Source organism: Astatotilapia calliptera, chromosome 2 (assembly GCF_900246225.1).
Source record: "Astatotilapia calliptera chromosome 2, fAstCal1.2, whole genome shotgun sequence".
Taxonomy (NCBI): domain Eukaryota; kingdom Metazoa; phylum Chordata; class Actinopteri; order Cichliformes; family Cichlidae; genus Astatotilapia; species Astatotilapia calliptera.
The window spans coordinates 17,124,965-17,151,478 of record NC_039303.1 but is presented as its reverse complement, the minus strand read 5'-3'; the positions used below and the strand labels follow the sequence as shown (position 1 = coordinate 17,151,478).

The following is a 26,514-nucleotide window of genomic DNA, read 5'->3' as shown; positions in this document are numbered from 1 at the left end:
TTAGTTTAGCATTTCCCAGTGTAGTTTATTCTTTGCATATCTTGCACGCCTGCAATAAAGCAGAGTTTTGAGTTCCCTCTTTTTTTCTCCGCATATGAGTCTGCATCTGGGTCCTCTCCTGCCTGGACCCAAAAACTAAGTGAACTAGTGATGTTCGATTCGTGAACGAATCGTTCAATACTCGAGAATCACTTTACTGGCTCGTGAATCATGATTCACAAGCCCAACTGACTCACTGACTCATCCCTGTTGCTGTTAGCAAACTAATTCCATTAGTACTCGCTCACCCCCTGCCTCCTGTGCTGAATCATAGAGCGAACGAATCACTCAGGACTCACTAACCCCCTCCCTCCTGTGCTGAATCATAGAGCGAACGAATCACTCAGGACTCACTAACCCCCTCCCTCCTGTGCTGAATCATAGAGCGAACAAATCACTCAGGACTCACTAACCCCCCCTGCCTCCTGTGCTGAATCGTAAGCGAATAACTCAGGACTCGCTCACCCCCTCCCTCCTGTGCTGAATCATAGAGCGAACGAATCATTGGCTGTCTCCCAATTCAGGGTCTGCAGCCTTAAAGGCCGCATTTTAAGGCCGATTACGTCACAGCAACGCGACGAAGGCTGTCCCAATTCAAAGGCTGCTTGAAATGCGGCCCTCAAATGCGTCCTTCATTTCCCTGAATTTTAAGGATGTGGTGGTGTAGACTTCGTGGCCCAACATATCCCAGAATGCATAGCGCGGCAATGGGTGTGGATAATTTTGCCGAGAAAAACGGCGGATGAGGGGCGCCCGAAGAGTAAACTTTAAGTATGTACTGAATATTATGTCACTTATTTATTTGCAAATGTTTAATAACGAAGAACATTAAAACATTACTGTTGGCCACATGTCGGCAAAGTTATGTGACATTAGTGACGTTTGTACTAACTTAAAGCCTTTACTTTAAAATATACTCTGTTCAATAGCTGACCTTAATCTTACAGAGAATGATCAAAGCTCATGTAGAAACAAACAAACAAATTAACAAAAGATTTTCTCTTTCATTTCTGTCAAATAAAGCTGTATGAAACGTTTCCAGCTGTTAGTATCATGGTTGCTAGGCAACCTGGGCAGCGCAACGGAGCCCATTTCACAAGCCTCGCACTTCCGGCCTTAGTGGTCTTTGAGTACTCGGCCCTTGTGGACCGTTGAGGCTGCGTACTTTAAGGCTGCAGACCCTGAATTGGGATACAGCCACTCACTCACTCACCCCCTCCCTCCTGGCTCACAGCTTCTTCTTCTTCTTGGTTGGCAACCAATGTTAAGGCGCATTACCGCCCCCTGGCTCACAGCTCAGTGGACATTTAGATGAGAAAATATATATTTGACACATTTAAGAAAAATACTAATAAAATACAAATAAACAAAATAAATGTTTATTAAGCAATTTTTATAGGAAATTGCTTAATTTTAGAAATGTTTTTGCTCTTTTTTTTGCTCTATAAAATAGTTGGGGTTTTTTAGAATCATTCATCTTAGCAGTGGGATTTACATGAAAAGAGAAACTAATTAAGTTTGAGTGAAAATGTAAATTTTTTGCACTCTCTGGTCAACTGACTCAGTGAATGAAATGACTCAAAAAACTCGATTCACTTTGGTGAGTGACTCATTAAAACTCGATTCAGTAAAAAGAATCAAATTTACCATCACTAAAGCAAACACAACATGCAGAGGAGCTCTAATCCTCCTGCCTCCTCCAATAGCCAAACCCATCTGTTCATCTGATTGGATAGTTAAATTTATGATTGACATGACATTGGCCAATCAGATGAAAGGAAGAAAAATAAGGTCAAAATTTATACTTGTAACTTGAGTGCAGAGTTTCACACGTATTTTTTGGCTACACACAAATCTTTTTTACGCACACACAAATTCTTTTTACAAATCCTGATTTGCAAGTACAAAATATTTATGACCACAATTTGAGCCCGTACTATTTTTAACTTGGGTTAAGAGAGTGATGAAAGGGTGTTTATGAAAATAGCAAAGTTTATGTTTGGGTATGTCTGTATTGAAAAAAAATATTATGCAGCTACGAGTGAGAGAGTGTACCGCCCTAATTGTATAGGGCGGTACTATATAGATTGGATATGCATGCACCACTTACCCACAAAATGGGAAATGGTTTGGCATGGAAACAGCCTCGAAGATGGTTATTAAAAATATACTGCTTCATGTTATTGCATGAGCAGGAGTCTTCATTCAAGAACCCAACACAACACTCTGCTGTTTTTATTCAGTTCATTTGAACTCTTTGGTGTGATCCCTATCAGCTCACACTCTGCGTCAGGGCAGGAAGTTTGTAATTTGCCTTTGTAACAATGTAAAAGAATGAACATGGTTTTGTTGTGGTTAAATTCCTGTTAAACTTGGGATCGCAACCATGGGTTTATTTTGAAAGATTTGATTTTGAAACTTTTATTTTGAAAATCTGCAATCGAAGTCTGCTACTGGTAAGCTGGTTTTCCCTAAGCTTATCCCGTTAGAAACCCATGGTTATTCATGTCCCATGTTATTGCAGAGACCCACAAAAGGGGAATAAACCACGCCTGAGCTCTACCCATCTTGAGTCCAGAGAGTTTTACTCATACAGCACCGGACATAGAGACTGAGTGGGGTTACACCGCCACCATAAACAGAAATCAGCTGTTACAACATGGTGTAAGAAGGTGGAGGAGCTCTCCGTGGCTGTAGCAGCACATTGTGAGGCTGTGATCAGCTGACCTGTTCAACAACACAGAGTTACAGAACAGTCCTTTTGTTTAAATCCAACGGTCTTCTTCCTCCCTGTGCTCTTTCTTCCCCCTCTCTCCATCTCATGCTGTGATCCAGCAGCTGGACCTTCAGATCACACACATACTGAGACAAACACACACACCAGCAGTTTGTGTGTTTGCTGATGTTTGCTGAGCTCCTCCCTTTATGCCCGCTCCTCTTCTGTAGCGCTGAAGTACTGCAACTTTATTAACATCTGCACCGTGAACACCATTAACCTCTGAGAAATGCGCTTTAAAGATACATAAATTAAAGGTTTCACCTCTGTGGGACATCCCTCAGTGATCAATAAACCAACAGGGTTTAGGATCAAGACGTTTAGACGTTAAACCTAAAGCAACAAGCCTGTTTTGACAATGTAAGGAGGAGCAAGAACAGATGTTTGTGTACAAATGTTTGGGGTAAAACGTTTCAGGGAAAAATAAATAGTAAAGTACAGATACCTGAAAGTTCTACACAGGTACAGTAATGAAGTACCTGGGTGTTCACTGATGCTCTTTACAGGAAGACTGAGAGCAGACTCCACCTGCTGAGGAGACGGAGGACGCGCTTCTGAGGGTGGCGTCAGCCATGCTGTGTGTTAGTGTTATCGACTATCAGTTGGATAAGCTCATCAGGAAGCCCCCCCCCACACACACACACACACACACAGCTGGAGAGGTCCAGTTCTGTCACAGGTCCTTCCTCCCCGTTAGACTTCATAACCATCACTGGTTATGAAGTCAATAAATACCAACATCCTGCTGGTATTTGCACAGTTTCTCCATTTCCTGTAGTCTCTTATTCCTTACTTCTGTGTGACTCCATATGACTGTCATCGTGCATGCAGAAGGATGGACAATAAAGGATACTCCTCTCTCTCTTCACCACTGTGTTGACAAAGATTTAAAAAAGGTGGAGGTCAAGGCACCAGCTAGTTTTGAACTCAACATATCCAAGCTTCAGAGTCCAGTCGTGTTTTCTGGAGACTGAAGTGACCGTGAGGGTGTGCTAAGGTATCAGCTACACCACCTAATCAGTAACAGCCAATCAAAATCCTAGAAATTTCCCCTGCACTAAATCTGGAGCTCCGCCTTCCTGCACAATCTGTTAGTACAGTGACCTCACCGCAGCAATGTTATTGGTCACATGATGTCATTAAAATGCTTCAAAACTCTCAAGCAGCACAAACATGGTGCTGAGGTGCTGTTCGGGTGAAGCTAGCAGCTACACCCACCTGTGTCACCATCCACCTGTCAGTCGAAGAGACCACGCCCCTAGTAATGCAAACCTTAAGCCTTAATATAATTTAAACAGGTGAGGTACAGAAACATCCTCACCTGGACAGCTGTTATTTTTGTCTCTGAATTCAAACAAAGTCCAGTAAAATAAAAATGTGTCATCTGCATATAATGACTTTTCTTTTTCCTCTTATCTTTATTCTGTACAACACAGGGTTAAGACAGCTGTTATGAACGAGTAAATTATCTATGGAGACCAATGCTGTTCCTGTATCAGGCTGTTTATTTAACACTGGCGTTTGGAGTCTTCTCTCACCCCCATTCTCTGCGGCCTGCTGGAGCGGGGGGGCTAGGAGGAGGAGTTGGCCGTCCGACTGCGGTCTGGAGTGTGGGGCCTCCCTGCTGCTGCGGAGTCGGGGCGGTCTGCCTCTCCCCACCGCAGGGAAAAGGGTAACACCACCTGGGTCTGGGTGCAGTTCCCCCCTCCAGGGGCAAGGGTACCTAGACCCGGTTCGTAGAGTACGCTTGGGGAGTGTAATCGTGTGTACAGCGTCTCTTTATGTCTGTCTCCACGTTGGTTGAGTGTGGAGTAAGTGCATATGGGTGGGAATGGATGTTTGTATATGTGTGTGCCTGTATGTCTGTGTCTATATGTCAGGTTGGGTGTCAGGCGCCACCTCTCTGGGGACATCTCAGGCCCTCCAAGGTTTGGAGGCCTATCTCCCCCCACCACTTCCCCTGCCAGTGGCGGACTCCCTCAGACATCGGTGCATTGGTGGTTCTTTGTGTCCGGGGATGGGCGTCCAGGTACACACCGGCTCACTCCTTGGCGGCCGCTTATCGGGGCCTGGAGCCTGGGGCTCGCTCAGGCCACTTCGGAGGTGGGGTGCCCCCGGCCTCTCGCCCTGGGGCTCGGTCACTCAGGCACGGCTGGCTGCCGGCGGAGCTCACGGGCGCGTCACTGCAACTCCCCCTAGCTTCTGCTCCGCGGCTGCTGAGTGAGCCCTCATCTGGGACTCTCCTCAGCTCTTTCTGGGACAGTGGCGCGGCTGCCCCTCTGTTGGTCTTCCTTGGTCTCTTGTGTTCTGGGGGCCTCTGGATGTCTGGAGTTTTGATCTCCTCCATACCTGCTTCATGCCCTGGAGGACGGGGCTGTGCCCCCCCCCCCCCCCCCCCCCCCCCCCCCCCCCCCCCCCCCCCCCCCACACCCTCTAGCAGATCATTACATGAAGGAACCCTTTAAAAAAACAAAAAACAAGCGCGTCCATGCTCACAGGTGTACACACGGGCGATCACACCCACAAACTCAGACAAACTACACCCTTTTTGGCTCCTACCTCAAAGCACACTGTGTTCTGTTGATCTTATGTGCTGCACAATAATGTTTAATATTTAGTATTTACTGTCATATTCCCATATATCATTGTGATGTTGTTTATTCTATTACTCTTGTTCTCTTCTGCTTGTTTTCTTTTTTCTTTCTCAGCAGGTGATCCAGGTGATTGATATATGCATTTTTTTTTCTCTGCCCGTTCTGTTGGTTTTTGTCTTTTGCCCTTCTCCCCCGTCCCTCTTCTCAGCTGTTTCTCTTTCCCTCTTTCTTTCTCCCCTTCTTTCCCCCAGTCAAGTCTGTCCCGTATTCAGTAAGTGAAAATAAAATAAACAATAAATTTCCCACGTGTGGGACTAATAAAGGTTATCTTATCTTATCTTATCTTATCTTAAAAGGTCAATCAAATGGACCATTACGGCAAGGCTGGGATGGTCAATTTGGTAAAGTAAATCCATTGGGCATCTTTCTTTGCCTTTAGACAACAATTCTGATGGCAAAAGAGCCAAACGGGACAGGCAAAAAAAAAAAAAAAAAAAAAAAACACTGGCGTGTATGGGGACTGCTGCCTCTGCTGGACACCAGAGGAACTGCAGGTTCCTCTTTCAGCTTGTTATTCAGTAGATGGCGAAAACTTGTAGGCTGTGTGCAAATGTGCACACTGATGATGATGATGCATGAACAAGAACAGCTGTGTCTCCAGATGTTTAACTGTAAAAGGGGCTGAGTGGGTGTGGACCCCACAGCGTCGTAAATCATCACAAATATTCAGGTGCTTCTTCTCACAACTAACATCTGATTATGAAATGATGCAATGCCACAAAAAAGTTTTGAGTTTAGTTTTATTGAAGCCACACTCTCTGCTGCTGCTCAGCCTCCCACCTGCTGTGTGACTGAGTTCAATATCACAACTGTGGCAGCTCAGCAGAGGTCACGCAGCTCTGCAGCATCGAGGAAACAGAATGACTCAGCAGGACCGACTGAGCAGCAGGTTCGTGAAACCACACAGAAACAAAACAGGAAGTACACACTGTGGCCACGATTACCAAACATGCATACACACACACACAGTTAGTCTGATCATGCACACACGCTCCGAGTCTCTGCCTCCCTCTGGTGGTGAAAATGAGAACAGCATGTGAGGAAGATGCTGACCAGAAATGTTCCCTCTGTGGTTTCCGTGTGCGTATGGGTTCAAATATCTACTTCCTCCAAATAAGGAACGCTGCAGCTTCATCTGCACGTCTGTGGAATTAAAACTTCCCAAAATAACTGAGGAATGAACCGCTCCCCTCATCCTAAACCGGGCTCTGAGGAGGGGAAATCAGGTAAATGTTCTCAGGCTGAGGTTTCAGTCAATCTGACTAACCCTGAGGACATCTGGTATTTTAGGAGAGAAGCATCCTCCTCCTCCTCCTCCTGACATTCAGCCTGATGGGAACAGCTGAGCAGCTCTGACTCTCGGCCTCCCTCCCTCTGCTCCACGCTCACAGCAGCTGAGGCTGCTCAGCCCCACAGGAGGAGGCCAGGAGAGAGTCTGTGGTGCTCAAACATTCAAGCTGTTGTTAGCTGCAAAACTACTGGAGCTCAGCTTCCTGTTTATGACCTAAGAGCCAATCAGGAGGCTCAGAGATGCTTTCAAATGATTCTGACCCAAAAGTGCGGGAATCAAGAAATGCTGCTGCAGCTTTAGTCCGGCCGAGCAAATGCCACAGACGTGACCTGCACTGACTGAGCCGTATCCATAGCAACAAGCATCGTCAGGTGAATGTGAATGCAGGAGGAGGTTATTCTGTCCTGACCCATTTCACTCCTACGTAAAACTCTGGAATCAAAGTACAACGAAATTTAAATCCGCTCATAGGCAAAGCAGAAACTGCCGCTGTCCTTCGCCCCTCTCCCAGCTGCTCCTCCTGCTGAGTCTTGTTCTTCCTCGGCCTCGGAGACGTTTCACATTTACATCACATTACTCAGTCTGAGATGATGAGAGCGCCGTGTACCTGTCAGCGCTGCTGCAGGTGAAGAGGGTTCTCACACACACACACACACACACACACACACACACACACACACACACACACACACACACACACACACACACGTTACAGTTAGCTTGAGAGAGCTCACACCCTGCATGTATGCAGCATCACTCTGAGGTTCATGGGAAATGAGCGCTTCACCGTACAGCAGCCATGAAAATCGTCCTTCATCTTAAAAACAGCTTTGTGTCCTCGCCGCACCGAACATCGTCCAAATGTTCAGGCTGTTTGAGGTGACACGCCGTCAGAGCTTCATGGCGTTACAGACGCCATGTTTGAAGAGCGTTCTTGGATGATTGTGCATGTTAGTGCAGAGATCACTGCAGACCAGTAAACCTTCATTATTAAAGCTAAAGTCAGTAAACTTCATTTGCTGCTCCTGAAGCTTCGATCCTGTGCACGCTGCACAGGAAGTGGAAGCAGGAAACGCCACAGGAGAAACTTTACACTTCCATTCGTAAACTGGATAAAGTGGCAGGATTAACACTGAGACTGTAAACAGCTGATCCCGGGAGGCTCTTCCATCCATCCTCTCATCTGCACCAGCTGCAGTTTCCCCCCCTAAAGGAAGAAGCCGGGGTTCGGGGGCAGCCCCGCTCCCACGGGCATGATTGCCAGGTAGTTGGAGGGCACGTAGCCTCTCTGACCTCCTCTGACCTCCACCAGGCTCCACTCGGGGCTCCCTCGTTTGTCGTGAGGCTCCAGGATACGAACGGGTTCTCCGGCCCGGAAGGATACTTCGTGTTTGGATCTAGCCGTGAAGTCGTAGGCGCCCACAACCTGGAAACATGAAAAAAAAGCAGCATTTAACAGTCTCCGCCTCCACACCGTCACTTGTATCCACACATCCTTCCTCCATCACGTACATGCACCTCCTGGCTGTCAGGAGGAACACACATCATCAGCGTTACAGAGCCCATCTGTGATTAAGCTCCACTCAGTCGCTCCTTTCATACCTGCAGACCGCACACAGGAAACAGAGGCAGGAAGTGACAGCGTCTTCCCTGACGGCGTTTAAATAAAGGTCAGAACAACACTGCGAGTCGCAGATGTTTCCAGCTGCAGAGGCTGATACAGCAGCATTACACACATCAGTGTGTCATCACACATCACACACACACACACTCGGCTGTAAACACCAGCGTGGGGTCGTTACTACCACCTGACCCGCCTCTTTCTAATGAACCGTGCTCAACAGCAGCAGCGCTTATTTTGCACTGAATTATGCTCAGAGAAGTGCAACGCATCAACACGAAGACAAGAAGAAGTACTCCGAGCACACGTCGTCACGTGTAAGACGAGGGCAGCACAGAACATATCTTCTTCTACCGTTTAAGAAACAATCAGCAGATGATGGTATAAAAACCGTAGGTTTGAGAGACCGGTGTGGACTGCGCCTCTGAGGTACAGAAAGACAGCGTGTGAGGACAGGTGGACACAGGCCTGCTGCTGCTACTGGAGACGTGTGCATGCACTGGCACAAAGCAGATCTTTCCATGAACGCCTCACAGAATATCCACGGGCTGTGGGTGGAACAGGATTGTATCTGACATTCTTACTGATCCCTACAAACTTGTGCAAACACTGAATGAAAACGTGAAGCTTCCTTGGATGCTGTGTTGGAGGATCAGCAGCGTGTCGTAGGAGCCCAGAGCGTGTGACCGAGTCAGATCCACGTGAAGGCTGTTACTGGGTGGGCCAAACACTGTAAACACTGACAGCTTAGACAGGATCCAGCATCAACAACAAGCTACCGGTCTTTAAATCACCTGCTCAGGTAGAGCCGCTCTGTGTCACATTACTGTTCAGGAGCAGACCGCTGAGAGTCCGGCGCTCCATCTAGCAGCATATCAACGCGTACAAGGATGTGACAGCATCGCATTTGCTGTGCACAACAACAAATTCAGTCTTACTGTCGTGACCAGAGCCGTCCTCTGTGCTGCTGCATGCTGGGACGGCCAGTAACAGGCAGAGCTGGACGCTGTCAAGGTGGAGAGGAGGGTGTTGTCCAAGATAAGGACAACACAACCCACCCACGCCACAACGTGCTGGCCAGTCACAGGAGCACACGCAGTCAGAGACTGACATTACCTATAATGCACCACTGAATGACACAGGACGTCCTTCCTGCCTGTTTGTATATATCAGAGCGAACTTTGTAACATGTTGTATTACTTAATTAGTTCAGTCTGTTCTTATTATCTCGGGGCGACTGTCGGGATTATTAAAGTATTCTGACTACAGCTGGATGATCAACCTGCAGCCCTGCGCTGGTGGACAGCACGTGGCCTCCGTCTCCTGGACAGTCTAATGCAGAGGAATTCAATTACCTGGAAGCAGGGCTGACTCATGGGCAGTGGGGCATTGCCCGCCGGGCTGTAGGAGTGTCTTCTGCGTGCGGTCACGTCTTCTGTCAGGTTCGGGTGTGGTGAAGGGGGCGGGTCGTCTGTTGGCTGGTGATAGCGAATGAGTTTCGAGGCAGCAGCGTAGCCTCGCTTCCCTGCGTGAAGACGTAAATATAGTTTAACATTTATTTGTTGACAGTGTCAGACCAACCCGGTGTGCCCTCACAGAGCGATCCCATTGGCTGCTCGTCTGTTTCAGTTGCAATAACAGCGGCTCGCCAGCAGATAGCGCCACAGTTCTTCCTCTCAGGTTTTAGTGCAAACGTCATAAAAAGTCTCACCTCCTGCATCGACCAGCCACCTCCTTCTGTCTCCACGGCTGTCGGCCTCGCTGATCACTGCCACCAGCTCGCCCTTAGTCAAGTTCAGGTCCAGGTCCCGGGTGCCCACGACCGTGCTCATCACCTGGAAGATCTTTCCAGAGCCGTGCTTATCCGTTAGCTGCTTCAGACGGCGCTGAGAGGACGGGCTGAGAGGCTGAAAGACACGAGCAGACGTCAGATCTCAGAGAGGGCAGAGCTGCTGAATTACTCACATGTGCTCAAATTTACCTGGAAGGTGTTCAGAAATGAAAACAATGGCTCAGAAAGAGACACTTCTGGTTCTGCAGCTGCAAAGTTGAAGAACCAGAAGTGGCACATTCACCGCTTCCTCGTCTCTGACTCGTTATCGCCTGCGAATGACGTATGATGGTGATTCACCACATTCTTCAGCCAGAACCTTGAATTATACCCTCCAGCTAAGTGTGACGTGACTGGAACTTCAGATCTTTACTGGGACCAGTAGCTGAACCAGTTCACACAAAACACGCGGCAGAACAGGAAATACAGGTGGCGTTTTTTTAGACAGATTACTTCAGGAACGATGCTCGACGCTCACACAGCAAACTCCACCGCCCCCACCGAACACCAACAATCTCAGGAAACTGAAGCTCAGACTGGGAGCGTCGGTGTGACACCATCGCGTCGGTGTGACACCATCGCGTCGGTGTGACACCATCGCGTCGGTGTGACACCATCGCGTCGGTGTGACACCATCTGTGTGGTTAAATATTCGGAGAAGGATGTTTGCTGGATGATTAAAATCACTGTTATATTTTTTATTCTGACCTTTCAGCAGTAACCAATCAGCTGAAACATGTCAAACATGTCTGAGGTCAGCTGAGTGGTCCACTGTTGCCCATAGTGCTCTGTAGCTTACAGTGTAAAGCGCCCTGAGGTGGTTTGCTGCTGTATAAATGAATGAAAGCCGATCTGAACGCTAACCTGGGCATCTGGCGCGTTGAGCTTGTCCTCCACCATTCGACATAAATGCTGCAGCCTCCTCGCTCCTTCCAGCACCGAAGACTCTGCCCACTCCCAGAATGCACCAGGAGAAAGGCTGCTGTGAGGGAGCTGCAGGGAGACACGTGAAGGATGAGCACAGATATCCAACGTGTTTTTGTGCATCAGCCTGTCTGTAAGGACGTCACCTGCTGAGCGAAGCTGTGAAACAGCTGCTCCATGTCTGCTGCGAGATCTCTGTGCAGACAGCTGAACGTCCCCAACGTGCTCCACATCATCTGCAGAGCCAGCCCGTTAAACTGAGGGAGCTCCGTCAGGAGCAGTGTGTTCAACGTCCTGTCAGGAGGAGAGGGGAGTAGAGGAGGTCACTCGCACGATCTGATATCCTCGTGTTGGTGTTGTTCCCAGATCATCATACTAAATGTTGTTCCAGGATCAACATCGCAAGTGACCAATCAGAATGTTGTGACATCATACTTTTGCGACTTCGGGAAAAACCGGCGTAAAACAAAAAACTGTACTTAAGCTGCATGAAACCGCCTCTGTCCGCCGATCAACAGACCCTGACCCTAACCCTAACCGTAACCCTTTAATAAACAGTGAGCAGAATTGATATTGTCCTTGCAACATTGGAATTTCATAAATGCACGAATGGCTTGGCGCGCAAAAGAATAACGTCACAACAATGTGATTGGTCACTTGCAATGTTGAACTTGGAACAACATTTTCATGATGGTCTGGGAACAACACCAACACGAGGATATCAGATCATCCGAGGTCACTCACAGCTCCAACCATCAGGAACCATCAGAAACCAGTTCCCACCTGTACGTGTTGGCCACAGCCTGCTCCTCGTAGCTCAAGTTGGGTTTTCCTTCGATCACCTCGTAGTCGAGCAGCTTGTCGAGTCTCTTCCTGATTAGGTTCCTCGGGCCCACCAGGAGGTCCCGGAGAGCGCAGAGCGGCTGGTGGATCAGCTTCCTCATCCTCTTCTCCTGGAAGAAGGAACAAAGAACAGATCGACATCAGCAGACCGTCGTTCACTGCATCATCCTTTCACAGGGGGCAAAATATGCATGTCCACCTCTGCAGGCGCTCAGAGACACAGCGGCCTGTGTCTGACCTCTGATCATGTTCTGAGCGTGTGCAGAGGAGATCGGAGGTGGGATGCAGACCATCCACCAATCAGAAGCTGTTTACACAGAGAGAAGTCTGTGATGTAATCTGTAAAGTTTGGTGCTGTGTCTGTAATCGCAGCTCATCCTGTCCTCTTAACTGGACACGAGCCGACAGGATGCAGTGCTGCGACATTTCCTGCACCTGTGAAGACCGCAGCACCGTTCTCAGATTTAATCACTCACAAACATCGGGAGGATCCACTGTCGGAGCGCCGTCGTGATCTCTTTGTAGCAGATCGGTGCCTTTTCTCCATCCATGTCCAAGTCAAAGTCCTCCGTGCGGCAGGACAGGAAGCCCTGCAGAGCAACCACACACAGCTGAGCGCTTGGCTGTCCAAACACGACTCGCCGCCCTCAACACGTTATTTTACAAACCAAACATGTACAATCAAACACATCAGAGTGAAGCTGAAGCAAAGAAACGTTTCTGAGCATTTCTTAAAGTCGGTGTTTGTGCTGCAGACGGAGAGCAGGAGATGTGGGCGGGTCATCCTCGCTAACGTCTAAACAAGCTAAACAGCAGAGAGATACAAAGAGCTGAGTGTTGGTGTGAAGGACAGAATGAGGAAAACAGAAAGGTACGTGTGTGTGTGGCCTCCTGACAGAGACTCACAAACTCATGACTGCACGTCTGTAATTATAGCGTCTGACCGTGAGTCACAGCCTGAAACAGTGACTGCTGCAAATTTATGTTTTACAAATGAGTTTATTCAGGTTTGAAGTTTTAGTCAATAAAGTCCACTAAAGCTTTGAAGTCGAGAGCCAAGACAAAGTGTGAGCGTGAGTTTACCTGGAGGTGCTGCAGGTACATCTCCACGTTCTCCAGCAGCTCCAGGATGCCGTTTTCCAAAACATAGAAGAATCCTTCCAGGGCATCAAATTCCTCGTCCACCAGCTGCAAGACATCCAACACACCGGTCTAAAGAGATGCTCTGAGCTCACACACTGCTGCGCTACATAAACTAGCTGTGTGACACACTGCTTTAAAACGTGTAGTAATGGGGTCAGTGTCAATAGGAGCCAGAGGTTCAGAGAAGACCTGCTGTTTGTGAGGCGCAGCCAATCAGAAGACATTTGTCTTATAGGAGGAGCACCGGGATGACGCACAGAAGGATTACTGTGAACTGTGGATCATGCAAAGCTGCTCTGGTGGAGTCCAGGAGTGAAAACAGCAGGTTACAGCTCATGCAAAGCCTCAGTCAGTCATACACTGTAATGATACATGTGGAAAGATCAGCAGGGGGAGCAGGCTGCAGACAGGAAGTGTCTGATCAGACCTTCCACTCTCCCTAGTCCACAGCTGTGCTTCCACCTAACAGCATTTGGTCAATCAGACCTGCCAGTGGTCACCTGAGCTTCACACCAACACAAATGCATGTTAGTGTAGCCCGGCTCAGACTGATGCTGATCTCCCTGAGCCTAGCTCTGACGTCTATCTCCATCTCCCTTGTACAATCCGTCTCTGGACCCTTCCCAGATGAGTGTGAGTGAGAGTGAGCAGGGTGTGGACTCTGGATTTGGACTGAGCGTGCGTTCCCCTTTTTCCCAGCCCCCTTCTCCCTGCCTCACTCTATACATGTACACATCACCGGTGTTGTAAATAAACCCACTTGTCTGATTCCACAGTTCAGAGTCCAGCGCCAACAAACTTGACAGTAACTTACTGCGAGACATCAATTGTAATTTTTATACTCATGGAGGACGTGTGCTGTACAGTCACTCTGGCTCGGACGTTCACACCCACTGTGAACACAGCAGTGGCCTGGGGAGAGTGGGAGGTCTGATCAGACACTTCCTGTCTGCAGCCTGCTCCCCCTGCTGATCCTTCCACACGTATGATTACAGTGTATGATTGACGGAGGCTTTGTATGAGCTGTAACCTGCTGTTCTCACTCCTGGACTCCACCAGAGCAGCTTTGCATGATCCACAGTTCACAGTAATCCTTCTGTGCGTCATCCTGGTGCTGTTTGACACAAGCTGTTTTAGCTCCTCCTCCTTTAAGACAGCATTCTGCTGATTGGCTGCTCCTCACAAACATGTGGGCGGAGCTTCCTGTGGATGAGGCTCAGGGTTCGGCCTACCTTAGGTTTGAGTCCGGCCTCGTGTTTGATCTGCTGACCGAGCCTGGCGGTCTTCTTGGCAATGCTGTGGGTGTTGAGGCGGACGATCTTGTCCTTGATGGTCAGCATTTCCGTCTTCCTGTATTTGTCAGCTAGAAAACACGAGTGACAGTTAAAACCTTCTGCTTTCTCACGCCAACATCCGGCCCCATTAGTCACGCTCCTCACCGACTTCCCGGAAGCGCTTGTATTCGTTGATACGACAGTTTAAGGCGACAGAGGTGTGAGCGGTCTGCTCCAGCAGGGCGTAGGCCGGGTGGGAGGCGTCGGTGTGCTTCTGGATGGTCTGCAGCAGCAGGGGGTAGCGGGCAATCCGCTGCACGGGCATCACCAAAAAGAAGCTCAGCGACGTGGCGTTGACGTCAGGCCTGAAGGTCAAGAGAGACACAAGACTCATCAGTCAGCTCCTCGGCTCTGAGCACTTCCTGTCGAAGGCGAGACGAGGCGCCGTAAACTTACGCCGCAGCCTTGATGACTCTGACAACCTCGTTCCACAGAACCTCCTTCTGTTTGTAGCTCTTCTCCACCTCCGTCACATGATTGTAGTGTGCCAGGTACTCCTTATAGGCGGCTTCCATCTCTGATGACAGGCTGAGAAACGAGTCACCTGTCAGCGAAGGAAAAGACACCTTTACTCCTTTACAAGAAGCAGCAGAATGGAAGTTTTAACGTTCATCACGGGAAACAGCTGTGCCGAGTAAAGAGCGAAGACAATCATCATTTTCACTGTCTACCTCCCGGGTTTCTCGATGATGATCATCTTGTGTTCATCCAACAAAAACTGTGAGAATTTAGAGAAACATCAGCTTATCAGACGTCAGAGCGCCACAACGTCTGACTTTAAGGTGGACTTTACATGCTGAGCTGGTCTGTGAAGAAGAGTCTTCCCCGGAACAAAAACAAAGAGGTGACACCTGTGTGATTCAGGAACTCACCTGAGCTGAATCACAATACTCCATCTTTAAATTTGTGTCAATAAAGAAAAAGGATAAGAGTCAGAAAAACACTTCTGACTTCCTGTTTACAACGACAGAAAGACTGAAGCTGTGAGGGTGACACGTCAAAGTAAAGGTCTGGTGTCAGGTCGCTTACAGAGACTCTGCAGGAAGTCAGGCTCTCCAGACTGAAGCTGCTTCTGGTCCAGCAGGCTCAGGAGACGGCTCGATACATCGATCACCTCCTCGATGTGCAGAAACATGCTGTCCAGTCCAGCTGGAGGCGGCTTCGGTCAGAGCAGGTGGAGGGGAGACAGAAAATAAGGGTTTTTACCTGATATCAGACACTTCTTTAACCCCAAAGTCTGAAGGTTCCCCATTACAACCCATACGCTCCCATTATAACCCAAATTACCCATTATAACATATTGTGTTCATGTATTTTGAGTATATAAAAACATCTGAGGAACGCTGAAAAAGTGATGGGGATGTGCTGCAGCAGCGTCAGAGCTTGGCTGACCTTTGACCTCTGATAATAAAGGTGGATCTGTGCTCATTCTGGAAAGACGGGGGCGCTGGGCGCTGGGAGGCTGAACAATGCACAATCCAGCGGCTCATCTGTCTCACAGAGCCGCCATTCACTCACGCCTTCACCCTGCTCCCTTGCTGTGTTTCCACAGCTCAGCTCTCCTTGCCCATAAAGCCTGATTTCATTTTGTTTTATGAGGCCTCATTTCATTAGCACAGTGATAATAAGCTGTCATTTAGCAGTACTAAGCAACAGAACAGGCATAATGAAAAGCAGGTGATAAGAAGCCACTGAGAGGGCGCAGGATGCTAAAACCTTCACCTGCTGCACAGGTGAGCAGCAGCTTTACGTTCAGCCACTTTCTTTTTGCTTCTTTGTATTGTCACTATCAGAGTTTGTCACTGTGACTGTATACACCCCCCACCATTTATTCACTGCTTATTATTAATCTCTGTCCCCTCCCTCAGCCCTTCTTCCTCCCCAGCTGGATGAGCTCTATGAACAAGTGCTTGTTCTCAGACGTCCTTGTTGGGGTGTTCTCTGTATTATTATATATTATCATTATTTAGCTTACAATATAAAGCAAATTGAGGCCACTGCTGTTGTGATTTGGTGCTATATAAATAAAGCTGAAGCAGCTCTGCATGATTCACAGTCGATAATAATCCTTCTGTGTCTGATCCCAGGGCTCAGTGCAGGCCCTAGGGTCGCCCTCCGTCTGAAACGAGCAGTTTGGCCCCTCCCCCTGCTTCCTGCTTCGATGGGCAGGTGTGTTCCTAGGTCCTACCTGTAGCTGCTGCTGCAGGTTGCTCCTGATGGTCACGGTGCTGAGCTGCAGCAGGCGCAGGTAGCTCCTCTCAGACTCCACAAGCTCTTGGATGGCCAGTTGTTGCCTCTGGGCCGCCCTCTCCTTGGCTGCTGCCTCCTCCTCCTCGGCCCTCCTCTGGGTCTCTCTGGCCTCCTCTTCCAGCCTCTCCTCTGATAACGAGCTCTCCTCTGAGAAACTGTCCTGAGAGGAGAATCGCCGAGCAGCTTTTCCATCTTCAGGTGGCGCCTCCACCACTACAATCACCCCTGACTCAGGCGTCTTCTCCTCTGAGATGAACTTTTCCCCTCCAGTTTGATCTTTGCTGCTTCCAGCTGTCTGACCTGCAGCTCCCAGAGGAGACCGAGCAGACGAGGCTGGTTTAGGGAGAACCAGTGGGAAGGACAGCCTCCTGGGCACCTCCATGATGGAGACGGCTGTGAAAGAAACAGACTGTCAGGTATTTCATTACATGTCTGAGCATTTTGCTGTCATCAGTCTGCTCTGGAGCTTGCAGACTTTACATTCCCTGATGACTGAGAGGACGGCGCGCTGTCTCCATGGGAAATAACAGCAAATGACAAAGACTCACACAGACGTCCTCAGCCTGACACAAACAACCAGGTCGCCAAAGAACAACTTCAGCTGGAAGGAGAGTTTTCAACCAATCAGCACTCTGCTCACACACAGCATCATCATTCGCAGGAAGAAAAGCACAGAGACGGTTGCAAACACAGGGCACCTACACGTCATTTAAACTAGTGTACTACACCACTGTTAATCAATATAGATCATCAATAACTAATAATAACTAAAAAAGATAACTCTGAACTACAGACGACAGAAACTAAAGAAAAAGATTTTCCAGCACACACACACACTGAATAAATGACTGAGGAAGTGTGTCTGCACGTCTTTCAGTTTCCTTGAGAGGTGAAACGTCTTTAAGCAAACTTAAGAAGTCCAGACACTTTTCTCCCAGAGCTCCTTAGACTGCAATGACCTGGATGACTGAGAGCCTTCACAAATACTCAGGAAGTGTCCACCCCCCCCTCCCCACCACCACGGCTGGAACATCTGGGGGGGCACGGTGACCCACAGAGGGGATAACTGAGATTTAAAATCCTCAGTCTAAACAGCCCCAAAGCACTGCCTCTGATGGTAAACTCCTTCACCCTCTGTAGAAAACTGATGATTCACAAATAATCCTGATCACCTAAAACCCTCAGACCGGGTCTGAACCGGGTCAGAGCCATTTTTATACAGGTGGGGACAAACTGAAGGAAGCACACGCTCACCTTTAACCCCGAAACGCTGCGATCCCCTCAGCTCCGATCCTCACCCAGCTGCAGCGTCCTCGCTCACTCCTCTCCCCCGCCGCACTGAAGCAAAGTCTGCTGCAAGGACAACACACAGACAAACACACACACACACAGAGTGTAACTTTCTCCACTGACTCACACACACAGGCCGTGTGTGAGGAAGGGGGATGGGAGTGGAAAAGAAGGTGGGAGGGCTCACACAGGACAACACACACACTCGTGCTGCTGAGTAAGCTGAGTGACTGCAGCAGCTGGTGGGGAGAGGAAGTGGCGCTCACCCAGACAGAAACTGATTGGCTGACAGATCTTCAGACTGAAGGGAAGGACCAATCAGAGGACATGTTGATGAAACACGGTGGGGTCCATGCAGCAGAGCTTCAGGCAGCAGAGGCTGAAGTTTCCCTCTCACAGGAGACAAAGTGCTGTGGGTCCTCCTCCTCCTGCTCCTCCTCCTCCTCACAGGGATCACTCAGATTCTCTGAGAACAAACAGGGTTTACATTTAGGTTCTCTCTGACCTCTGACCCTGACAGGAAGTGAACACCACCCCAAACATAAAGACTTTATCCTGTATTGTGAGTGAACTGCACATCCAGACTCTAACAGAGCAGCTTTGCCTGACTCGCAGTTCAGAATAATCCTTCTGTATCTGATACTGCTTCATCCTGTGTGTGAAAGAAGCTGCTTTAACCCCGCCCCCTTCCAGACGTCACTAGAGGGCAGTGCAAACACGGCAGGCCGGGTGGGGTGACAAGGAGCAGCAGGCTGACAGTAAGGGGGATACGTTTAGAAACAGAGAGTCAGATCTGAGGTCTGCAGCACATAGCAGGACTTCACCTGATCCAGGTAACCCCGGTAACTTCAGGTTTCTGTGAAGGGGGTTAAAAAAAATAAACTGATGCTGTGAACCAAACCTGCTCCAGATTAGCGATCAGCAGGTATGAAATCCCCACCCAATCAGATCTCAGGAAAACAACGTCCCCGTTCCTAAGGATCCCTCAGAGCGTCGACAGCAGCAGGTCTGAAGTCTGTGTGACTCCGAGTGACAAATGTTCATTCTCAGTCACAACTTTGATGCGATTCGTTTTGGGTTCAGTTTCTGTTTCATAACCTTTAACATGCGATTCGGCCCTCACACGCACACGTGCCGCGTTTCTAACGGTTACTGAGTTTACAGACATTTATTTGATAAAATGCCTGAATGATGGATGGTTTCCTGTCCAGGCTTCAAACTTTATTAACACACACACACTGATGCAGAGCTGCTGACACTGACCTCTGAGTCGTCTTGGTTTTATACTTTATTCTTCTCCTAACATAACTGTGATTGGTCAGATTCCGCCAACTTTCAGGTGAGCGCCCTCGTGCCTGGATCAAGAAAGCCATGTTCAGTCAGCGGGCTGGTAACCGACCGCCCTGATCTCTGACGTCAGGATACCCGGGGAACCGAGAAGGAACGGTGGACTCACCTCGTAGCGCACACCATCCCATCGTCCTTCCTCAGTGACATCATCCAGGTCCAAGGGCAGGAACAGCTGACAGAAAGCGCCTCTCACTCGAAGCTTTCACTTCAGTTTATTATTCCACAGAGTTGGTGTGCGGCGCAGGTTCACACCTTCTCAGCCCGAGCTCGCAGCCTGATGACCAGCGTGTCAGTGGGAATAAACAGGAAGACGTTTTCGTGCCGCAGCCCGGCAGGCTGACGGGATTCACAGCGGCGTGTTTGGGTGAGTGTGCAGGACGGGAGCGGCTTATCCTGCTCATAACATCCTCGGAAATGTGGGCGAGGAATGCTGCGGGGCCGGATTCGGTCAGCTGATCGGCTGACGGATTCAGGTGTGCTGCAGGAAAAGAAAGGCTTAAAAGTGACGTGACACTTCAGGCATTCACCACCTGCAGAGCAAACACGCTGCTCAGAGTCCAGAGCTCGTACGCTTCGTACCTGGAAAGCTTTCAGAGCCGTGCACATTCCAAGCCGGGATTAGACCACGCCTTCATATTAAATCACAGCAACTATGACAAACCTGAGAGTGAAACATGACACAGACAGGCCTTGTCGCTCCTCACCGATCCGATCGTTCAGCGAGAGGTTTCACTCAGCTGACAACATCTACCTGTGAGCTTCCTGGGACGGACCTCTACATCAGCAGCAGATCCAGGGTTCCTGTCTCTTCTGCCACACTTCCTTCACACAGTGAGGAAAACTGATCCGATGCTTCGTGCTCAGTAAACTTCAATGTCCAATGACTGACTCTAACAAAGTTTTAGGTTTGGTGTGAACGCTCTCAGGCTGCGAGGTGACCTCAGGGAGAGGGGAGGATGGGGGAGGATGGGGGAGGAGGGGAGGATGCACTGATGATGGGCGGAGCTGCAGAGACGACAGAGGGATTCGCATCAGAGTGGATGAAAAGATGGAGGCAGATGATCCGCTGTGGCGCCCCCTACAGGCAGTGTCAATTTGGAAACGTTTATTTTACTGTTTAGTTTCAGTAAATATTATAATACGTGCTGTCGACAGGAATCTGACTCACAGCTGTACAAAGTGTCACCTGACACACCTGAGCTCTCTGAGGTCTAAATCTAGACCCATCACAGCCTGACTGGACAGAGTAAAGCTACAGACATCTCAGTCTGGTTGCTATTGTTGTTCCAGCAGCTCAGGTGATGTCAGCTCGACTCTGACTCAGCGTGGGTGGATCGTGTCTCAGCCTGACCTCGGAGTCTGCGGTCACACTCTCCTGTCAGGCACGTCCAGTCGCCTCTTTGGGTCCACAGTGACCACAGAGTCACGTCACCACTGACAGAAACCGTCCAATCAGAGAGCAGAGTTCAAGCGGAACAAGTGAATCACTCAGGAAACTGCTGTGAGTGTCTGTGACAGGGTCACAGATGTGTCACTGCTGATGTCGCTGATAGGGCTGGGTATTGTCACTGATTTCTAGAATCGATTCAATTCCGATTCACAAGGTCCCGAATCGATTCAATCCACGATTCGATTTAATTCGATTCGATTTGATTTAAATCTGGGAAATTTTGACAGTGAGAAATATTATAATTCAGATCAGTACATTTACATATTTTTGTATCAATAAAAAGGAAGCTGACACATGCAAGACTTTATCACAGGTGTGAGCGTCACAGCAGATGCCTTTGTGTCAAAGTAGCTGAAGATAAAACACAGAAAAACATGAAGGTGATTTTCCTGGCCTGGGATTTATAAAAATATTCTGCAGTACATCAAAAACGAATGAAAAACATTGATCACCTTATGAACATTACCTCTGAAATTACAGCGGGTTTTTTTACAGACACAGCTGAGCATTTTGCATTTTATATAATTTTAAAAAGTTTACATTTGTTCAGTATTGAACAGCAGAAATGAGGTTGTCTTTTCGGAAGAATGTAAAAGGGAAAAAAACAGCGGCCGACAGCGCTGTAAACAACAGTAGACTGGTGCGTAACAAGCAAGCGAATAATGAAGAAAGGGAAACTGTTCTTGAAGTACAGAGAGAGAGAGAGGGAGAGAGAGAGCTGTGCATCGCGGTGGAAGCAAAACAGTAAAAGTCAGAGTGAATTCATGATGATGTTTATGTGAAGCGTTTGGATCTTTTTTTGCTGCTGGTTCGGTCAATATTGTTTGGAGAGAGATCAAACTAACAGCTTTAGAATCGGCGCAAAAAGGGCGTAAACACAAAGCGCGAACCCGCCGAAACATCAGGATCAGCGAGCTGTCGGCTTTCAGCCCCGACCGTGAGAAAGGCGACATCTAACTGATTCTGATCCGCGGGTCGCGCTGTGTGTTTAAGTCTATGTGCAGAATCCGTGTTCCTGCTCTCATTTACTGTCTTAACTGTTTGGTGGTTCTTGAAATTTTGTGAGATGTCACCAGAGATTCTGGCATTTCGGGCAAAATAAATTTATATTAAAAAAATCGATTCAGGATTTTAATGAATCGATTTTACGTTATCCAAGCCAGAATCGATTTTAATCGATGAATCGATTATAAAAACCCACCCCTAATCGCTGAGCCGTGACCGTGTCCAGCTGCTTAAAGCGACGCCACAAAGAAGAAACACAAATTACCTTCATGGATCTTCATCGAGGACCGCGGGGACAGCAGAGGACTCCGCAGCACGGGACTCAGCAAACACCTGAAACACACACGTCTGCCGAAGCACATCAGGCAGGAGATGCACAAAATTAAGTTATTACGAAAATAAGATTCATGTGGCAAAATGGTAACAGAACTGAAGTCCATGGGCAGAGGGCTAAATCAACCCCATCATTTGTAGACTAAACCTGCTGATATTACCAAAGTGTTTATTTTAAGGAGAAAGTTTGGACTCTAAGGAAAGAGATCTACAACATGAAAGTGATTGAAATAACACAATAAATAAGTCATACAAGGTTTGACAGAGATTGAATGAAACTATAAATGTGTTGAAACCATCAGTGTGTTACTCTGAGAGGATGGTGGAAGAACAGTGTATGACCTGACCTGTGTGTTTAATAATAACAATGAACAGCGATGTAACTGATGACTGGATACTGAAGATGACAGCGTCGTTAGATCTGAGCGCGGCGTTTGATTCAACTCCTATGACTCTGCTCGGCGCGTCGATTAACCGAAGCCTGGTCGATCATTAACGCGAGCAGGCGGAAACAAATCACGGACTGTTTTTCCGGAAAGTAGCGGACCTCCTCCTCCGCAGGTCTGCTACCCTCTGCCGTCCTCCGCTCAGAGAGGAGCGGAACCCCCTGACACCTCCCCCCCTGACACCTCCTCACCTTCCATCCTCTCGCCTTCGCACCTCTCCGTTTCCTTTGAGCGCGCGCCGTCTCTCTCACCTGTTGATGTACTGCAGCTCACGAACTCGATCGACACACACACAGGACATCCGCTTTCTGCTCTACAAAATAAAAGCATTCCGGTTTTTCAGAATAAAAGCGGCTCACCGGTCTGACTTTCAGCGTGCTGTCACTGAGCGCATCAAGGCATCAACGAGGACTCACACAGAGGACCACCAAACACCTGCAAACACCTGAGTGATGACGTTCACCATAGATCGGCTTCACTGCTTCCTGTCTGTTAGAAACACCTCCGTGAAGTAAAGCATTCATTCAAATAAGAATTAAAAGACATGAAAACACTTTAAAGACAATAAATATATGAAATAAGTTTTAAACTGATACCTTTGGTTGGATTTCTGGGGAAATATTATCCAGTGTATCTGTCATCTGACCTCCAAAGGTACCTCCACATGTTCTCATGTGCTTCAAACCAGTTTCAGATCACAGCATGTCTTTCTGTCTGTCCTCAAAACGTGAGGAGGAGGAGGCTGATGAAGGCTTTAATTAACACACAGGCTCAGTTTGGCCTCACAGGAAGTAGTCTACATGTTTCTGTCCATGTTTGCTATGTAACACAGAGAAGGTTTCAATGTGAAGGCTGCGGATCGCGCTCAGTGTTTTCATCAGAGACAAAGGTTTATTATCGGTAAAAGCACAGACTTACACGCTCCTTCTGTTAGTCTTTGATTTTATTACTCAGATAATTATTATTGGAAGAAGACAGGAGAAGAGGGCTTATTATAAATAAACATGAAATGAGTTTTAGGCTCAAACTGGAGACCAAAAAAAGATAAGCAGGCTCCTGTCTCTGCTCTCCTCTCGTGGTGGCACAGTGATGACAAGCTGCTTTTAAATAAATCAGGAAATGTGGATTATTAAATATTAGGTCTCTCTCTTCCAAGTCTCTGTTAGTGCATGACTTAATAATTGATCAACAAATTGATTTACTGAAACCTGGTTACAGCAGGATGATTATGTTGTTTAAATGAATCAAAAATCCGTCTGATTTCTCAGACTTTTTATCTGATTTAGTTCTGAGCTCAGATAAAATAATTATTGTGGGTGATTTTAACATCCATGTAGATGCTAAAAATGACAGCCTCAACATGGCATTTAATCTGTTATTAGACTCAATTGGCTTCTCTCAAAATGTAAAAGAACCCACCCACCACTTTAATCACACTCTAGATCTTGTTTTAACATATGACATAGAAACTGAACATCTAACAGTGTTTCCTGAAAACCCTCTCCTGTCTGATCATTTCCTGATAACATTTACATTTACAATAATTGATTACACAGCAGTGGAGAGTAGACTTTATCAAAGTAGATGTCTTTCTGAAAGCGCTGTAACTAAGTTTAAGATAACATAATCCATTAACATAATCCACCCACTGTTATCATCTTCAATGCCCTGTACCAACATAGAGCAGAGCAGCTATCTGAACACTATCCCAACAGAGGTCGATTATGTTGTTAATAATTTCACTTCCTCACTACGTACGACTCTGGATACTGTAGCTCCAGTGAAAACTAAGGTCTCAAATCAGAAGTACCTGACTCCATGGTATAATTCTCAAACATGTACCCTAAAGCAGATGACTCGTAATCTGGAGAGGAAATGGCGTGTCACATATTTAGAGGATCATCATTTAGCCTGGAGAAATATTTTGTTGCTTTATAAGAAAGCCCTCCACAATGCCAGAACATCTTACTATTCGTCACTGATTGAAGTAAATAAGAACAACCCCAGGTTTCTCTTCAGCACTGTAGCCAGGCTGACAAACAGTCAGAGCTCCGTTAAGCCAACCATCCTTTTAACGTTAACTAGTAATGACTTCATGAACTTCTTTACAAATAAAATTTTTATCATTAGAGAAAAAATTACCAGTAATCATCCCACAGATGTAATATTATCTACAGCTACTCTTAGTACCATTGATGTTAAGTTAGACTCTTTTTCTCCAATTGATCTTTCTGAGTTAACTTCCATAATTACTTCCTCCAAACCATCAACGTGTCTTTTAGACCCCATTCCTACAAAACTGCTCAAAGAAGTCCTGCCATTAATTAATGCTTCAGTCTTAAATATGATTAATCTGTCTCAGGCAGGACTCAGAATTGTGCCATTAAAGGGAGGTTTATTTACAACACCAGGTGACATATATACATATGTACTGTGACGAAGGGACTGGGACTCCAGGGTAAAAGTACAGGGCAAGGCTAACTCGTTCACACTCCTCTACACACAGTCTGTGACTGACACACTCTCAGTCCAGTCCCACGCAGAAACTCACTCATGCTCATCCAAACAGGGCCCACAGGAAACAGGCAGGGGTCCAGGAAGGTCTGCTGGGGAGGAGCGCCACCCTGCTGGGGGAGGAGTGAAGAGGGAGCAAGAACCACAAAGAGAACACCAGAGAAGACGTGAGGACCATGAGACTATCTCTAATATTCACAGTAAAAATCTTAGAAATATGGTGTCTAACCAGATTCTTACTCTGGATGGCATTACCTTGGCCTCCAGTAACGCTGTGAGGAACCTTGGAGTCGTTTTTGACCAGGACATGTCCTTCAACGCACATATTAAACAAATATGTAAGACTGCGTTCTTCCATTTGCGCAACATCTCTAAAATTAGAAATATCCTGTCTCAGAGTGACGCTAAAAAACTAGTTCATGCATTTATTACTTCCAGGCTGGACTACTGTGTTATGGGAAGGCTGTGTGCAGGCAGGAGTGGTGACATGAAGGTAGTGATGGGACGTTCTGTATCGAGGCTTCGGAGCGTGTGTCGAGTAATGGAGGGGGCGTTTCCGCGAAGCGCGTATCGAGGCTTGCTTCATTTATGGGAGGAGCTGAAAATGATGACGTCCGAAGCCTCGCTGCCCGGCTGTACCACGTGACTGGTTCATGAAGTGGTTCGAACTTTGCCGCGAGATATGACAGCGATATAAACCCCTCAGACTTCATTCAAAAATGTGGGTGTTTGATGGAGAGTTGCGGTTAGTGAGAGTTTGGAGACAGTTTGGAGGTTTATGAGAGTGAGGAAAGTCAGGAGAGAATGGAGCTAGCTAAGAAGAGGAGGATGTCCTCCCCTGTGTGGGAACATTTTGATCTTATTCCTCCCAACAAGGTATGTAAATTTCTACAGAAGATGTATTTTCATGATACTGATGGTGCAATACAATTTATGTTGAGCTGTCTTGACTTTTGTACAAGGTGAAGTGTTTGCTATGTGCCAGGGAGCTGGGATATAACAACAACAACACCTCATCCATGCTTAGGCACTACAGAGCTTTGCATGAGAATAAGGGGGACACCGATTGTGGAGCAAGACCAGGTGAGCCATCAAATGCAATGATAATATAGGATGCAGTAATGTTACTAAATGATATAACAATATTATACAACTGTTATAAGTTACGTGTGTGATATTTATATTTGTGCTTTATCTTTATTGTCTTTCCTCAGGAGAACAATCTCAAATAGATGAAGACCTGGTCAGCATGGTGATTGAGGACTCCCAGCCATTTAGCATTGTGGAGGACAAAGGATTCAAAAGATTTGTTAAATCATTAAATCCTAGCTATGTTCTCCCCACTAAAAAGGTCATAAAAGCAGTGAAAATTTTGTTTTTACAGAATAAAATGTGGGCAGGACTGAGGCTCAAAGCCTCA

The 26,514-nt window shown here is 47.5% G+C and overlaps 1 protein-coding gene across 12 annotated transcripts; it reads right to left on the bottom strand.

Moving 5' to 3' along the window:
- Positions 1-6,195: 6,195 nt before the first annotated feature.
- arhgef37 (Rho guanine nucleotide exchange factor (GEF) 37) lies at positions 6,196-22,895 on the bottom strand. Of its 12 annotated transcripts, none has more exons than XM_026185865.1 (17): positions 22,772-22,895; positions 22,067-22,149; positions 18,263-20,351; positions 17,961-18,059; positions 16,645-17,099; positions 15,486-15,615; positions 14,853-15,000; positions 14,562-14,761; positions 14,355-14,485; positions 13,063-13,167; positions 12,456-12,569; positions 11,920-12,089; positions 11,283-11,430; positions 11,077-11,205; positions 10,093-10,288; positions 9,737-9,906; positions 6,196-8,186 (listed from the first exon to the last, which is right to left on the bottom strand). In XM_026185865.1, the coding sequence occupies exons 5-17, from the start codon at positions 17,086-17,088 to the stop codon at positions 7,968-7,970; spliced, it is 2,304 nt and encodes a 767-aa protein (XP_026041650.1). In that variant the 5' UTR covers positions 17,089-17,099; positions 17,961-18,059; positions 18,263-20,351; positions 22,067-22,149; positions 22,772-22,895; the 3' UTR covers positions 6,196-7,967. The 12 variants fall into 12 exon arrangements, with proteins under 12 accessions (XP_026041650.1, XP_026041656.1, XP_026041642.1 ...); XM_026185871.1 differs by lacking the exon at positions 22,772-22,895 and adding an exon at positions 22,482-22,748; XM_026185857.1 differs by lacking the exon at positions 22,772-22,895 and having other exon boundaries at positions 22,067-22,748.
- Positions 22,896-26,514: the final 3,619 nt, after the last annotated feature.